At 42.6% G+C, this 17,999-nt stretch overlaps 2 protein-coding genes across 2 annotated transcripts; both read left to right on the top strand.

Annotated features, from left to right (window-relative positions):
• The first annotated feature begins 12,554 nt into the window (after nucleotides 1-12,554).
• On the top strand, nucleotides 12,555-14,573 carry LOC122319496. Its single transcript, XM_043206826.1, has one exon. The coding sequence runs from the start codon at nucleotides 12,555-12,557 to the stop codon at nucleotides 14,571-14,573; it is 2,019 nt and encodes a 672-aa protein (XP_043062761.1).
• A 71-nt stretch (nucleotides 14,574-14,644) lies between these two features.
• Nucleotides 14,645-15,070, top strand: LOC122319497. The gene has a single exon (XM_043206827.1). The coding sequence runs from the start codon at nucleotides 14,645-14,647 to the stop codon at nucleotides 15,068-15,070; it is 426 nt and encodes a 141-aa protein (XP_043062762.1).
• Nucleotides 15,071-17,999: the final 2,929 nt, after the last annotated feature.

Consider the following 17,999-nt stretch of genomic DNA (forward strand, 5'->3'; position numbering starts at 1 on the left):
TTTTGTATTCATTGTGAGTGCGTATTTTTTGCACTATTTTTTTTTGCGGTTGTTTTTTTTCACAAAATTTGTTTTTTTTGGTTCACTTTGAATCGTACCGCAACTCTTTGCGTTAGCTCGAAGAGTTATTTCGGTTAGATAATAGAGTAACTGTTCACTTGTTGATTTGGTTGTTCACTTTATTGAACCGTACCGCGACTCTTTGCGGTAGCTCGAAGAGTTATTTCGGTTAGATAATAGAGTAACTGGGTTATTTTCCGTTTGGGCGCCAATTAACAAGACCGTTTATTTTAAGTAAAGAATCTTTATTTCATCCATTACATCTCGGCAAAGCAACTTTATTTGTTTTTATCAATTGGAGAACAAAACAAGAGAGAACACTATAGTCGAGTTCCCCGACTATCTGATACCCGTTACTCAGCTAGTGTAAGTGCGAAGGACAGTTTTTGGCGGTTTGTGGGCGTTAGAGTGGGCGTGGCCAAAAGTTTTTTGGCAAATAGATAGAAATTTACAAGACTAATACAAAAATGAAAAAATATCAAAACATTTTTCAAAAGTGTGGGCGTGGCAGCTTTGGGCGGTTTGTGGGCGTTAGAGTGGGCGTGGCCAAAAGTTTTTTAGCAAATAGATAGAAATTTGCAAGACTAATACAAATATGAAAAAATATCGAAACATTTTTCAAAAGTGTGGGCGTGGCAGCTTTGGGTGGTTTGTGGGCGTTAGAGTGGGCGTGGCAAAAAGTTTTTTTGCAAATCGATAGAAATTTTCAAGACCAATACAAAAATGAAAAAATATTAAAACATTTTTCAAAAATGTGGGCGTGGCAGTTTTGGGCGGTTTGTGGGCGTTAGAGTGGGCGTGGCAACCTGAATCGACAAACTTGCGCTGCGTCTATGTCCCTGGAGTCTGTATACTTAGTCTCAACTTTCTAGCTTTTGTAGTTCCTGAGATCTCGACGTTCATACGGACAGACAGACGGACGGACAGACGGACATGGCCAGATCGACTCGGCTACTGATCCTGATCAAGAATATATATACTTTATATGGTCGGAAACGCTTCCTTCTGCCTGTTACATACTTTTCAACGAATCTAGTATACCCTTTTACTCTACGAGTAACGGGTATAATTAAAACTGGAACTGGTCCAACTCCGTCGGACCCGCCGCTGCCGCTGGAAAGTCGCCTGAATGTTGAGTCAGCGTCTGCAACGGGCGGTCCGGCAGCTTACGCGTGCGAGTCTCTGGTTTCGGCTGCAACTTTGTCACGACGAAATCCGGCGTAACAGCGTTGTCAGCAAACTTAAGCTTGCGCGTGTTAACTTACATATTTTCTTATTCCTAATTCGTTAGAGCGGGATAAATCTATGATCAGTAACGAAATACAAGCGTGCATTGTATACATACAGGGCATATACAGGGCCTCTATTTTCTACACCCTTCCTCAATGCATGCATGTTTACAAATTATATTTAATACAAATTTATCATTTCTGTAAACAATTCGTGTTTGGTCTTCGGAAGGTTCTTGGTCAAAATATCTGCTATCATTTCAGTGGTACATTTATATTTTAACAAAACTTTCCCTTCCTTTACGACATCTCTAACAAAATGATAACGTATGTCAATATGCTTCGTTCTGGAATGGTTAACAGGATTCTTGGTTAACGCCTGCGCGCTCAGATTATCGCCATATACGACGATCGGGGTGTTGTCGTCTCCGCAGCCAATTTCCAAAATTAGCCTTCGCATGACTATCGTCTCCTTAAAAGCCGCTGACAGTGCCATGTACGCCGCCTCAGTACTGCTTAACGCCACGCTTCACTGCTTTTCTGAACGCCAAGAAACTGGACCACCGGCCAACAAGTAGATGTAGCCAGTGTAAGACATCCTGTCAAGCATATCTCCTGCCCAACCCGCATCCACGTATCCACAGAACGATTGACCACATTGCTGATAATGTAATTTCACGTCAACGAGAGGTACCTTAGGATGTGTTTTATGCCAGCCATGTGCTCAGCATGCGAATTTTGGTTTCGTTGAGCCAATTTGGACAATTTTTAATTTCCACCAAATCCTCGTGCGATTGGCAAGCTATAAGTATATCGTCAACATATACAAGAATTAGTAAAAGGTTACCTTGTCCGCTCTGTTTGTATAAACATGGCTCGTTGTTGCAGGATATAAATCCCATATCCACCAAAACGCTATTTAGCTTTTCGTTCCAGGCCCTTCCTGACTGCTTTAAGCCGTATATTGCTTTCCTCAGCACCAATACCTTGTCAGGATTCTTCTCGTCAATATATCCCTCCGGCTGCTTCATGTAAACCGTCTCTCTTAGATCGCTGTTGAGATACGCCGTGCATACATCCATCTGATGAAGATATAGCTTAAGCTCTGCCGCCAGTGCTATCATTAGACGCACACTCTCCAGTTGGCATACCGGCGAAAAAGTTTCCAGGTAATTTACGCCAAACTGCTGGGAGCATCCCTTTGCAACCAGACGAGCTTTGAAACGTTCTATTTGCCCATCCTTATCTCGTTTCACGTTGAAAACCCATTTGCAACCAATTGCTCTCTGATTCTTCGGTAAATCAGTAATCTGCCAAGTTTGATTGGCAACCAGGGAATCATATTCCTTAGCCATAGCTTCGCGCCATTCCATGGCATGCGAACTTTCCACCGCCTCTTTACAGGTCAAAGGGATCGGAACATTTTCCGAAACAAGAGCGCCCAAGATGTTATATTGTTTCTTTGGACGTCCAGGTTTTCCAGTTCGGACAATCTTGGGGCGACCAGGACCTCTGCGTGCCTTTTCTAGGACCTGCTCTTCATTATCGTCAGCACTCTCATACTAATCTATGCTCTCATCCGCGTTGCCAGTATCGACGGATATGTCAGATACGGTTTCATCGTCTTCGGCCCCATCTCGCTGGCAGGGCTCGTCGAGTTCCTCCAAGTTGATCAGCACAAAATCATCTTTGGATGCCGCAGCATGATGTTCATCAAACAAAACATCCCGTTTCTCGACCAGTTGTCGAGCTGCTGGATCATACAGCCGATAACCTTTGGCTGCCACAGAGTACCCAACCATTATATACTCCTTGCCATTGGGTTGAGACTTGCTGCCCTTTCTCGGACCTTTGTCCAGAGCAACTGCAAGAGATCCAAATACTTTTAGATGTTTCACGCAAGGCTTCTTACCAGTACACGCTTCCATAGGAGTCATACTCTTTACCGCGCTGGTCGGAGATCGGTTACGCAGATAAGCCGAAGTGTTGACAGCTTCTGCCCAAAAACTATCTCCTAGCCCCGCCTGGACCAGAAGACATCTTGACATTTCCACCAGCGTCCGATTTGCCCTTTCCGCCACGCCATTTTGCTGCGGCGTATGCGGTATGGCAATGCCTGGCAATCCCATACTTCCTGAGGTATTCATCAAACTGCTTATTGACAAACTCTCCGCCGTTGTCACTCCGCAGGCATTTCAGACACCACCATGGCCTTCTCTAGGTCAAATGTCACCTTGCATCTGTTCTGCACAGCACTGCTCACGGACATGAAATTTCCTGTCATCTTCGGGACGTAGAGAACATTCTTAAGAGTCAACATGCACAGGCCTGTCTGAATCTTGACGTCACCTATACTTTCAGCTTGAAGAAATCCAGCATCGGCCAGTCCGATCTGCTCTGTGTGCTTCTCAAACTTTATGAAAAGCTCCCGTGCACAACACATATGGCTTGTTGCACCGCTATCTAAGCACCACATCAAGTTCTGTAAGTTGTTGACGTCACAAGCATGCAGCAGACTGCTTTGTCGATTCACCAAATTTTTTGGCACCGTGCGATTGCTATCTCCTTCGCTCGCACTCCGACACTGGGACTTAATGTGCCCTTGCTCACCGCACCTAAAGCAAACGATATTTTTTCGTTTCTTCTGCCCATACGTCTTTGTCTGCCAATTTTGCCTCTGTGTTGCAGCGAATGCTATTCCTTTTCGTTCGCTCTCTTCTTTCAACTTTATGGTCAGAATCTCGAATGTAGGCAACTGATCTCGTGTTTCCATGGCCACCACGAAATGTTCGAATTGTTCAGGAAGGCTCGACAGCAAAACGATAGTTCGTAACTCATCGTTTAGCTCTATTCCAACTCCAGGTAGACCATCCAGAATTTCCACAAACTCGCTTATGTATGTCGACATACTCTGCCCCTGCTCCATCCGTTTGTTGAGCAGCTTCTTGTACAACTGTACCTTTCGTACAGGCCCGCTTGGCTGATGTACGTCCCTCAATTTGTTCCATGCCTCCACAGCAGTCGAGAAATTCTTGATGTAGGCCAACTGAGATGTCTTTACACTCAGTGTTATTGTTGCTAACGCCTTATTGTCCAAAACCACAAAGCTGTGTCTCTCTGGAATGTTCGTTGCTGTTAGCTCTCCTGACGTCACACTCCATAACCCGGAATGCACCAATACAGATCGCATCTGTATTTTCCACGCATCATAGTTTTTCTCCTCAAACTTTTCAATTTGATAAAGAGAACTCATTGTTCTTGATCGTGAGTCACACACTGCTTAATCAAAACTTTATTAAATTCACTAATGCCTGGGCCCCATAACCTATTGAGAGGCAGAATTTTATAAGAGAAACACCGTGTGCTCGATGCGGAATTTTATTTGCGACTAAATGATGAACGAAAGAAATGACAAAATTATTATACATATTTTCTTATTCCTAATTCGTTAGAGCGGGATAAATCTATGAATAATTTATATGAAATTTTGTCATTAATTCCCTAAAAGCGGAATTGATAAATTATTCTCCTTGATCTGACTGAATGTTCTTAGGTCTACATTTACTATTTCTAAAAACGGTTTCCATTGCCTGTACTACATATAGGGCAGACTTTGTATTAACCGCTTCGGCGAACGCATACTTTAAAAACGTGTCAATAACGGTTAGTAAATATTTATATCCCTTAATTTCTTTACTAAATGGAATCATTTCAACTAAATCAATTTGCCATGTATCATTTATTCCTTTTTGAACGAATTTTCAGCGTTGAAAGTTTTTCCGAGCAGGCTTATGAATTTCATAAGCAACTTGTTGTTTGCTCATGATCAGGATTTGATTTGTTTGAGTTATTTTTTATTATAAGACGTTTCTTGATTAGATAATAGTGATTGCTTATATACTAGTACATCCCTTTGTATTTCAACACGCATCTATTTAGAAATTTCAAAACATAATCGAGTTAAATCTATTTGAACATCTTTTTCATAGGAACCCTCTAAATCAGACAGTTGAATATTTAACTTTTGTAAGAATGCACACTTAGGAATTATATGTTTGTGATAAAGATAAATAACTTGTTGTCGTAATATGGAATTGCAACACAAAAATGTGGTAAAAAACAAGCCCAGTCAAGCTTCAGCTGTATATATTCCTTATATGTGAGCAGTTGCATGCATTCGTCTTTATCAAATCCAACGTAATTTTTTTTACTTTCCTGCATCAAAATCATGGCCGAAAAACTACGAGAAGTTGACAGACCACATTTTAACTTTATGTTATGACCAACATAATATTCGAAACCAAAAATGACTTCATGATCCTGGCTCTTTCGAGAAGATTTCATTCTTTTAGTTATGCACGTATCCATTGGCTTAGAGTGCTTCATTTAAACTTAAAGTACATTCTGATCTTGGCGGTACATAAAAGGAGGAAGACCTTCCAAACTCACCCTCAGTTGATTAAAAAGTCTCAACCAACCATCATGAATACTGTAGATCGAAATTCAAGCATTATACTAGACTTTCCATATTTACCTGGAAACAATAAACAAGTTTTTGTAAAAGAGTTAACGTTTATGCCGGCCGGAACTGTCATACCTAATTTCTTTCATTTTAAACTACCATTAACCATTAAGGAGTTGGATAATGGAACTCTTAAGCAACAACATCTTAATCATCAGAAAATAAACGGATTGGACTGGTCAGCTGGAGATTTTTCGTATACATGCCTTGAAGAAATACTTTCCCCGCTAAACAAATAGCGTACAGTTATCGTTAGTGGTGAAAGTAAGAAAATCTTTTTAAGCAAGTATTTAACAGCAAACATAATTGATCGGAAAAAGTTTAACTCAGCTACCAAATTTTTGTTACCAATTGTAGAATACATGTTGACACAATCACCCAGCAGAAATTCATAAAACAGAAAATATAGTCGTAATCCTAGCTCAATAGTCTTGGTAAGTTACAGAGCAAGCTTTAGAGATAAGAATATTGCGGCACTTGTTATTCTTAGTCGATCGATCTTTAGAGATAACAACTCTTTTGTACATGCTCCAGTGGATTTTTGGAGATCATCAGCGGCGGTCATCACCACGCAAACTTACTCGAAGTCAACTCAGCCAACGCATTCCACGTTGATATTACATAATTAATAGGCCACGCTAGACAGCAAGCCGAATAAATAAATATTGTTCCTTAAACTATTAAATAAAATCTCTTAATTGGCGCCCAAACGCATATTAGAACCAACGATAAATTATTATAAATAAATAACAAAAGGAGCATCCAGAGAAAACCAGCGGCATTGGCTTATCAAATTTAACCTAAATAATAACCTGATTTAACGAACTTACATAAAAAATATTAGTTTACTAATACCATTTTACTTTATAACTTTTTGTTAAGCACTACTAATATATTTTAAGTATAACGCTTATCGAGCGAGTCGAATACCAATACTTTTTATTACTCTATATTTGATGACAAAAATACATGAGTGATAGTGATAACCTTATAGACGACCTCGCGTCAAGGTTGGATAAGTAATCAGCGCTCCAGGCAAGAAGAAAATAATAAGTCGTCAGAAAAATATTGGTAGTCAAGAACAAATACAGCTAGTGAAATGGCGTTTAGTGAAGCTCAGTTAAAAGCAATCGTCGAGAGTGCGGTTACAGGTGCGCTCGCAGTCCAAAAACAATCATTTGAAATACAGTAACGAGATTAAGGAGATTAACGAACAAATCGGCTAATTAGATGCTGAAATTAATCCAGGTATTGTTTGCTAAGAACCTCTAGATATAGCTAAATCTTTGGCAGATTTTGAGGGTAAAAGTGAAACATACGTGTCGCGGAGAAAAGCTGCTCATGTCGCTTTAAAAGTTTTTGAAAAATATGAGGGAAGTTCAACATTCTAACAAGCTCTTGGTATTATGCGAAATAAAATAAAAGATCCAGCGAACACTGTATTGGCTTCTTTTAATGCTCCGTTACATTTCACAGCAATAATCAGCCGTCTTGATTTCACATATGCCGACAAAAGACCGATCTACCTAATCGAACAAGAGCTATCAATTTTGCGGCAGGGTGACATGACACTTACTGAGTTCTATGATGAAGTCGAGAAGAAACTGACCCGACTTACTAACAAGACAATAATGACATTCGATAGTGCCTTGGCGATGTCTTTGAACGAAAAGTATAGGGTGGACGCTTTACGTGTTTTTATAACCGGAGCGAAGAAATCGTTGAGCGATATTTTTTTTGCAAAAAGTCCCAACGATTTACCAACTGCTTGTTGGTGGTAACCATGAGAGTTACCAATTTGCCCTTAATTATTCTAAAGGTGTTGGAGTCAGAGGTCAGAAAACCGACCAATGGGAAAATGATAGGGATATGAATTCGATCACGCCAATACAAAACAAGTAAAGCGTCGAGTATCTCGGATTAATGTTATCATGTGGAGGTATCAAAACCAGTCCTAGCAAAGTAGAAGCTATTCAGAAATATAATTATAACTGTTTAGTGTTCGATCGTTCTTGGGGCTAGCAAGTTATTACCTCTGTTTATTAAGGACTTCGCCTCTATTGCTCGACTGACATTCTGAAGGGAGAAAATGGAAAAGTTTCCGCAAGCCAGTCTAAAAAGATACCAATTTCGTTTGATGAAAAACAATATTCTGTTTTTGAGAAACTTAAAAACGTTCTTGTCTCCGAAAATGTAATGCTATTGTATCCCGATTATAGAAAACCCTTTGACTTAACTACAGACGCTTCGGCTGTTGGCCTGGGTGCAGTCTTATCACAGAATGGCAAGTCTGTTACAATGATTTCGGGAACGTTTCAGGATAGAGAGCTACTTTTGGCCATCGTTTGGGCTTTAACGTCTCTTAGGAACTATCTATATGGTGTCAAAAATTCAAACATTTTTATAGACCACCAACCGAACGCCAAATATCAAGAGATTGAAGGCGTTTATAGACGAACATAATGCACAAATTTTCTATAAGCCAGAGAAGGAGAACTATGTTGCCGATGCACTATCCAGAAGGGCCATTCATATTCTAGAAAACGAGCCCCAGAGCCGAACTAAAGCAGTAACCTGAAGCCGTAATCTAAAGCCGTAACAGAAGCCGTTATCAAGTGCTGTTGTCAAGTCTCTTACTTATTATAAACATTGGCCGAGCTATTATTCGTTGTATTACTTAAATACCCATTATTTATCAATAAACTACAAACATATATCTACATTTGGGGGCTCAACCATGCCTAACCGTGACGAATCGTGCGTGATCAAAATGCTGAAAGTGTGCTTATAAATAGTTAAATGTGCCAAAACTGTAACAGAATATGAGAAAAGGAAGTTCGCCAAAAAAAGCCGCAAGTACACTGAGAAAAGCCGCTCAGAAACCAGCAGTGCAAAAGAGACAGAACGTTGAAGCGAAACCTTTAGTTGTGCAAATGTCGTTGGAACCGTCGAAACCATCAGTGCCAGAGGGACAACAATATAACACACGATCTGCGACTGGAGAAAAAACGAAGTATATGTCGGAAGCAGAAAAACAAAAGGAAGACGAAAAATTGGCTTTGAATAATCCTAGAAAAGTAACGATGAAACAACAAGTTTGGCAAAACAGTAGAAATCTCGAGGAAATTGTGAAGTTGCTGAGCACACAATGCCAAAATTCTCAGAGACCACAGAACACCAGCATAATATCAGCAGAAAGTTTTACACCGGAATTTGATGGACAGAATATTCCAGTAGAGCAGTGGTTTTTTAACTTTGAAAAAAATGCAGATGCCTACGTTCTGGATGAAAAGCAGCGATATGTACAAGCACGCAGTAAAATGACCAAGGCAGCAGCTTTATTTTTAAATACAGTCTTTGTCGGTTCATACGAGGAGCTGAAAAGTGTATTAATCGCTGAATTCAAACGTACGTATGCCAGCGCTGATGTACATAAGAAGCTGGGCGAGAGAAAGAAACGAGAAGCCGAATCGTTTCATGAATACGTTTTACAGATGAGGCAAATTGCTGAGCTCGTTGCAGGTGTCTGAAAATAAAAAATGAATACAAATACAGCATGTACAGCTGCAAGACTTACGATGAACTACCGAGCCAGTTTTCAATTTACGAGCAAATGAAAGAACGCGAACCAGTTCATAAATATACAGCCGGAACAGGAAAAAAAGCCGAACATGGAGGTAGATCAGCGCATTGTTTCAATTGCGGATCCACAGATCATCTAAATGTTTCAAGTGCGGCGAAAGCGGTCACATGTCGAGAAATTGTCCAAAAGCTGTGCAAAGCGTAAGAGTGATACGATAACAATAAAGTTGCGATCGATTGTCTGGTTGACACAGGCGCTGATGATCATAAAAGCCAGAGCGTTTCAAATGTTTCCTGATGTCCAGCTGCAGAAGTCGGTATCAATGCTGAGAGGTCTGGGCAACACTAAAACATTGCCGATAGGACATTTTGTCGCTGATGTGCTGGTGGACAACATACAAGTTCAGTAGAAGTTCGTCTTGGTGCCGGATGACAAACTAGAGTACAATGGTCTTCTAGGCTACGATTTCGTGTCAAAATTTTGCGTTGTTTTGGATCAGAGTGGCTTTCACTTTTCTCAGAAGGTTACGCCGGTGGAACAGGAGGCGAGCAATGAGCTAAGTATTATAATGTTGTAGAAGACGATATTGAAATCCACACTCCTCCGCAGTTCGAGCCAGTTATACGATCCATTGTCACGGCTTATAAGCCGGAATCGCCCGCTGCAAAAAGCCCAATCGAGCTGAAGATTGTGCCAAAGGAGAGATGATACCACTTAAACACCAGCACAGTCGATACTCAATGGTTGAATGCGAAGCGATTCGAAATCAAGTTGCGGAATGGCTACGAGACAAAATAGTACGCAAGTCGACGTCAAATTTTGCTAGCAGAGTCGTCATCGTCAAAAAGAAAGATGGATCCAACAGAGTCTGCGTTGATTTTCGTCAACTTAACGCCATGGTTTTAAAAGACTGCTTTCCCGTGCCGCTTATGGATGACATCCTCGAAAAACTGCAGGCAGCAGCAGGCAGCTTTTTGTCGTCATGGATTTGGAGAACACTTTTTTTCACTTCCCTGTAGAAGAGGAAAACCGAAAATAAAAAGCATTTATAACCAGGGAAGGCCTGTTCGAGTTCAACAAAACGCCCTTCGGATTTACAAACTCGTCAGCTGCGTTTATAATGCAAATTTATATGGATGACATTATCATATATGGCATGTCGGTAGATGAATGCTTGGAAAGGCTTAAATTAGTCCTGGAGGTTGCTGCTCGTTTTTCATTGATGATAAAAATTGGAAAAAATGCCTGTTTGGGAACGAGACACCGCGCGAACAAGTCACCCTTTATCTTTGTTTACATTTACATTTGCATTTGTCTGCAGCTGCAGCGGAGCTTATCAGCGGAATCAATGTAATTGTCCGCGAGCTTGCCCAGTACTTTTCCAAACTTCTAACTTCTTCTAACTGTAACTTGTTTACGTCTTATGCTAGTTTAATCGTATGGCGTGAGTACAGCCAAAGCTTAAGTCAGTCACATTTTTGATCTGCGAGAAAACGTACGCATCGGTGTCGAATTAATTAATATTAAGTGTCTGAAATTAACAAATAAATCAAACTAAACAGTAACACTGGCGGTTTATTTATGAACATAAAAAATTGGTCCTTCGAGAGCCGGATTACCGGAACTGCGTTTCTTTCGGGCATTTGATTTTGATTATTGGCCTTTTGGCGGAGTGTGATTCAGCAACGGGGCTTCTGCAAAAGCCAAATTACTCGTGCGCATAATAATAACTTAAAATTAGTTGATGACATTCATTCAGTGCAAACAATAGTTGTCCGCCTGGCGCAACTACAGGAAAATTATTTGCGGTTCGTACGGCTCTCGGAAGAGCTGTATGCATTTAAATCGGAAGCCGATTGGGAGGACCCTGACGAGGATTTTGACGCATATCAGGACAAACATTATGCTACACACGCTATTTTCAGCAATACTTTGGAGGAGTTGAGACGGGATGTCACCTCAAACAGTGTTGATGCCACAGTTCAAGCCGCAGGCACATCCCAGAGAAGTCATGTCGATTTTCAGTTCGAGCGAATTAAACTTCCGACTTTTTCTGGAAATTATGAGGACTGGAAACATTTTTCGGACATGTTTATTGGATCGATTGCTTCCAATTCGAGCCTGACGGATTGCCAACGATTTCACTATTTAAAATCGTGCCGGAGACGCGCTTGCATTAGTTAAACATATTCCAGTTACTAATAACAACTATCGGGAAGCATGGGATCGGCTGGAACATCGATATAACAAATAATCGCTAATTATTCGATCGTTCTTAAACAGTTTCATGAGCCTTCCGAGTGCTATAAATTCAAATATCGGCACAGTGCGGAAAATTGCCGATGGTGCAGACGAAGTTATTCGTGGTCTACGAGCGCTTAATTGCGAAGAGAGGGATCCCTGGCTAATTTTCATTTTACTTTCAAAATTAGATAGCGATACCCGCCAAGCCTGGGCTCAGTGCGCAGAATCCAAAAGAGTTTGACCATCAACCGATTCCTGAAATTTCCCACATCACGCTGCGATACGTTGGAGGCTTTTAACTTAACTCGATCAACCCAAGCTCGACGCGCAGCTACAACGCACCACGCAGACACGCATCCAAGACGGGAAGAGCCGAAGTGCACATCGTGCCAGCAGAATCACCAACTGTTTAAGTGTCCTCAATTCATCGCACTCGACATTGCGTCTCGCCGAGACTTCCTCAAATCAAGAAAGCTCTGTTTCAATTGCCTTAGCCCGGCTCATATGGTGGGCAACTGTACATCGAGGCATACTTGTCGGATCTGCCGCCGCAAGCATCATACTTTGGTTCATGGCTCGTCGCAGCCAATTCAAAATGGCAACAACATTGACACAGCAAGTGTTGACAGCCGCGATCGACCAGCAGTCTCACATGCGGGATCTACAATTGGCCACAATCAACCGCTAGCTCGAGAAGGTCATCGCTTGGGAAGCGAGACTCCCGCGGAAAACAACTTTACGCATCATACTCTGGAGAATATTCCGGCGGCTGGTTCTCAGACTCTGTTGCCAACCATCCTTGCTGACGTCATCGACGCCTGGGGAAACACTACAACCTGCAGGCTGCTCCTGGACACTGGATCTACAATAACCTTGGCATCGGAATCATTTGTTCAGCGAATAGGCGTGCACGGAGATGGACAGCGTTCAGCCTAACCAGGCTCTCCTGGACGCCAGCGATCCCACAGAGCGTCATTTTGCTGCCACACACAAGCGCTCAACGGACGGGGTGTACGTCGTCGAGTATCCCTTCAAGGAGAAGGCAACGCCTATTGATTCGACCTTGCCACAGGCCATCAATCGCTTCTTCTCGCTGGAACGCAAATTTCGTCGGCATCCAAAATTGAAGCAGCAGTACGAAGCCTTCCTGGACGACTACTTGCAACGTGGACATATGGAACAACTGACCTCGGCTCAGGTTGAGGAGTCCCCAGACACCTGCTTCTATTTGCCGCACCACGCTGTCATCAAACTGGACAGTACCAAATGTCGTGTAGTTTTTGATGGATCAGGAAAGGACAGCTCTGGAGTATCGCTCAATGACAGACTACATATTGGTCCACCGATTCAACGCGATCTTCTTGGCGTTTGTCTACGCTTCCGGCAGCACCAATATGTTTTATGCGCAGAAGTTGAAAAGATGTTTCGAGGCATTAGAATCTTTAAGCCACACACCAATTTTCAGCGCATTGTTTGGCGCAAGACTGAGAATGAACCTCTGCTTCATTTTCGCCTGCTGACGGTTACCTACGGATTGGCACCGTCACCATTTCTGGCTGTTCGAGTTCTAAAGCAACTTGCCGACAATCATGGCCATGAATACCCTGCAGCAGCTCACGCTCTTCTGCACGATGCCTATGTGGACGATATCCCTACAGGCGCCAACACATTCGAGGAGCTTATGATTCTCAAGGACGAGTTTATAGCCCTCTTGGATAAGGGAAAATTCAAGCTACGCAAATGGAGTTCTAATAGTTGGCGTCTTCTGAAATCATTACCAGAGGAAGATAGATGTTTTGAACCTATCCAGCTCCTCAACAAATCAGCTGCAGATTCACCTGTCAAAGTTCTTGGTATCCAATGGAACCCTGGAAAGGACGTTCTGTATCTCAACCTAAATGGATGCGATGCGACCATTTCTCCGACGAAAAGAGAACTCTTGTCTCAGCTATCAAGAATTTATGATCCGCTTGGACTGGTAGCGCCGGTCACAGTTCTACTCAAGCTAATCTTCCAAGAAAGCTGGACAAGTGACCTGCAGTGGGACGACCCCATTCCTGAAAGTCTACGTACGCGCTGGAGAGCCTTAGTAGAGGATTTGCCAGCACTTACGCAATGCCAAGTACCACGGTATATTGCGTCACCATTTCGAGATGTTCAACTACACGGATTCGCCGACGCATCCTCGCACGCCTACGGTGCGGTAGTTTACGCTCGAGTTGCAGTTGGATGCAGCTTTCAAGTAACTCTAGTTGCCACCAAAACACGGGTGGCCCCGATCAAGCCCGTATCAATTCCACGTTTGGAGCTAAACGCTGCGTTACTTCTATCTCGATTGCTGTCTATTGTCAAAGCATCACTAACAATTCCTCTTTTCAGCACGAGCTGCTGGACAGATTCAGAAATTGTGCTACACTGGCTTTCAGCTCCCCCTCGACGGTGGAACACCTACGTCTGCAACCGAACTTCTGAGATATTGAGCGACTTTCCCCGTAGCTGCTGGAACCATGTTCGCACGGAAGACAATCCTGCTGATTGTGCTTCCCGAGGACTTCATCCGTCAAAGCTTCTGAAGCATCGACTGTGGTGGAAAGGTCCGTCCTGGCTGGCCACACCCACCTCTGAGTGGCCACCTTCTACAAGCAAGTTCAGCGTATCTTCAAGTTTCGATGTCAACACCGAAGAACGAGCCATAAAGCCCACGACTCTACATAACTTTCCTGATGAAAGTATACACGAGTTACTCATCCACAAATTCTTAACCTGGACGCGTCTTATAAGGGTATCTAGCTACTGTCATCGCTTTATTCACACTCTTCGATCTCATCATAGGAATTCGGCAACATTCCTTACGTCTGAAGAGTTGCTGGACGCACAGCGCCGACTTATTCGACATGTGCAACAACACATGTTGCCAGAGAATATGCGCAGCTAGAGAATCGACGCCAGCTTAACGCTAAATCGCATCTTATCCGGTTTTCTCCGTTTCTGGATGATTATGAAGTAATGCGAGTCGGTGGGAGAATCGAGCAATCTACACTCAACTACAACGCCAAGCACCCGATTCTGATACCTAAAGATACACCACTAGCTGGACTGCATGTCTCCTATCTGCACACTGGAGTTGATGAAACGTTCACCAATCTTCGTCAGCAGTACTGGATTCTGGGAGCCCGCAATCTCGTCAGAAAGGCAGTCTTCCAATGCAAATCCTGTTTTCTTCAACGAAAGGGCACAAGCAACCAGATCATGGGAGAGCTACCAATTCCTCGAGTTCAAGCTAGCCGCTGCTTTCAACAGGGCTGGACTACGCTGGACCGATCGCAATCAAGGAATCAAAAGGAAGAACTCCACGCATCGGAAAGGCATGGTTTTCTATTTTCGTGTGCCTCACTACAAAGGCACTTCACATCGAGGTTGTTAGTGAGCTAACTACACAGGCTTTCATCGCAGCCTTTCAACGATTCATTGCCCGCCGAGCGAAGCCTACTGACCTGTATTCGGACAACGGAACTACATTTCATGGAGGCAAGCGAACTTTGGATGACATGAGACGTCTGGCCATTCAACAAGCCAAAGATGAGGAACTAGCAGGATTCTTTGCCAATGAAGGGATTTCTTGGCACTTTATACCCCCGTCTGCTCCCCATTTTGGAGGGATGTGGGAAGCTGGAGTTCGCTCAATTAAACTCCATATGAAACGGATACTTGGATAAAAGGCTTTAACGTTTGAGGAGCTCTCTACTGTCCTGACCCAAATTGAAGCTATCCTGAATTCACGCCCGCTGTGCCCAACTGGGGATAATTCTTTGGATCCACTGACGCCGCTCATTTTTTGACTGGATCTCCGTATACTGCATTGCCTGAACCCTGTCGTCTGGATATGCAAGTCAATCGATTGGAGAGGTGGAAGCAGCTGCAAGCCATGGTTCAAGGCTTTTGGAAAAGGTGGCATATGGAATACCTGACATCTCTTCATGAGCGGACAAAGTGGCATCTGGAAACCGAGAATCTGAAGATCGACACACTGGTAGTACTCAAGGAGCCCAATCTACCGCCTTCTAAATGGATTCTTGGCCGCATCACCGCAGTGCACGCAGGAATCGACAACAAGGTCCGAGTCGTTACAGTGAAGACTGCTCACGGATTATACAAACGCCCAATTGCCAAAATCGCTGTACTGCCTCTCTGCTGAACAACCGTTCAGGGGGGCCGGTATGTTTGGGAACGAGACACCGCGCGAACAAGTCACCCTTTATCTTTGTTTACATTTACATTTGCATTTGTCTGCAGCTGCAGCGGAGCTTATCAGCGGAATCAATGTAATTGTCCGCGAGCTTGCCCAGTACTTTTCCAAACTTCTAACTTCTTCTAACTGTAACTTGTTTACGTCTTATGCTAGTTTAATCGTATGGCGTGAGTACAGCCAAAGCTTAAGTCAGTCACATTTTTGATCTGCAAGAAAACGTACGCATCGGTGTCGAAATAATTAATATTAAGTGTCTGAAATTAACAAATAAATCAAACTAAACAGTAACACTGGCGGTTTATTTATGAACAATGCCGTTTTCTGGAAAGCAGGATTGATTTCCTTCGACATACGGTTCAAAACGGAAGGATTTGGCCTGGCTCCGAAAAGACTCGAGCCGTAAAACATTTCGCTATTCCGACAAATGTTAAAGCAGTGCAGTCGTTTTTAGGGCTGACTGGTTTTTAAATGGTTTATAAAAGTTTATAAAAGGATACGCACACATAGCTCGACCATTAATAAACCTGCTAAAAAAGAATTCTGAATTAAAGATGGGCGCCGAGAAGCTGAACGCATTTAATCATTTGAAGAATAGCCTTTGCAAAGAACCAGTTCTTCGAATATATTCACAGAACGCACACACGGAACTGCACACAGACGCTTTAAAGGAAGGTTTTGGCGCAACGTTGTTTCAGCGGTTTGGAGAAAATCTTCATCCAATATTTTTCTGGAGCAAAAAGACCTCAGAAATTAATTCAAACCGACATAGTTACATCTTGGAGGTTAAAGCAGCATACTTGGCGATCGAGAGGTTCAGACACTACTTGCTGGGTGTAAGCTTCGTGTTGGTGACTGACTGCGCAGCGTTTACCCAAACTGTAAGGAAGACGGATGTTCCTCGTGAGGTTGCGCAACGGATTTTGTCCCTGCAGGATTATTCGTTATCAGTGGAGCATCGTAGCGTTGATCGAATGAAACATTTTGACTGCTTAAGCCGATTTCCAAATATTCTTTTTGTGGGAACAGAAGTAACAGCCCGTATAAAGAATGCATTAATAAACTCGTCCCTCCGTGATCTAATGCAAATTTATATGGATGACATTATCATATACGGCATTTCGGTAGATAAATGCTTGGAAAAGCTTAAATTAGTGCTGGAGCTAGCTGCTCGTTTTTTATTGATTATAAAATGGAAAAAATGCCGTTTTGTCTCTGCAGGATTATTCGTTTGCAGTGGAGCATCGTAGCGCGATTATAACTGTAGCCCATGCAGATGGACACTTTGCAATAACAAAGAAAATGCACAGACTGCAACAGTATTTTTTTATCCCGCACATGGAACGAAAGGTGGCACAGGTTATCGCCACATGCATAAAGTGCATAATGACCAATAAGAAAATTGGTAAGCAGGAGGGTTACCTGAACTGTATAGGCAAAGGCGGTCAACCGTTACAGACGCTGCATCTGGATCACCTTGGCCCAATGGATTCTACAGCAAAGCTTTATAAGTACATATTTGCAATGGTCGATGGATTTTCGAAGTTCGTGTGGTTGTTCGCTACAAAATCTACAGGGGCCGATAAAGTTATCAAAAAGCTGGAGGAATGGTCAAATGTTTTTGCATTTCCTGTTCGGATCGTGACGGATAGAGGAGCACCTTATACCTCAGACGCTTTTGAGGAGTTCGTAAAGCAGAATGCGATTCAACACATATGAAACAGTCAGATAGAGCGAGTTAACCGAGTTATCCTGTCCATCATTAGTAAACTGTCTGCAGACGATACAACTAAATGGTATAAGTTCGTTGCCGAAGTCCAAAAAGCAATCAACTCGCATGTTTATTCGACTACACAAAAATCACCATTCGAGCTTATGTTTGGTACCAAGATGCTGACCAAAATTACAGACAAGATAACTATGCTCGTAGAACAAGAATTAATGGAAGATTTTGAGAAAGAAAGGCAAGAAATGCGTCGCGAAGCTCGAATGCAGATACAAAAAGCCCAAGATATCTACAAACATAATTTTGACAAAAATAGAATGGAGGAGGTCACTTATAAGGAAGGAGATCTCGTTGCTATTGAGCGGACGCAGTTCGTCGCTGGTAGGAAA

Source organism: Drosophila yakuba, chromosome 2L (assembly GCF_016746365.2).
Source record: "Drosophila yakuba strain Tai18E2 chromosome 2L, Prin_Dyak_Tai18E2_2.1, whole genome shotgun sequence".
NCBI classification, from domain to species: Eukaryota; Metazoa; Arthropoda; class Insecta; order Diptera; family Drosophilidae; genus Drosophila; species Drosophila yakuba.

What these genes read in the sequence shown, in the direction of transcription:
- LOC122319496 (XM_043206826.1), top strand. Translation starts at nt 12,555, where the DNA reads ATGGACAGCGTTCAGCCTAACCAGGCTCTCCTGGACGCCAGCGATCCC.
- LOC122319497 (XM_043206827.1), top strand. Translation starts at nt 14,645, where the DNA reads ATGCGAGTCGGTGGGAGAATCGAGCAATCTACACTCAACTACAACGCC.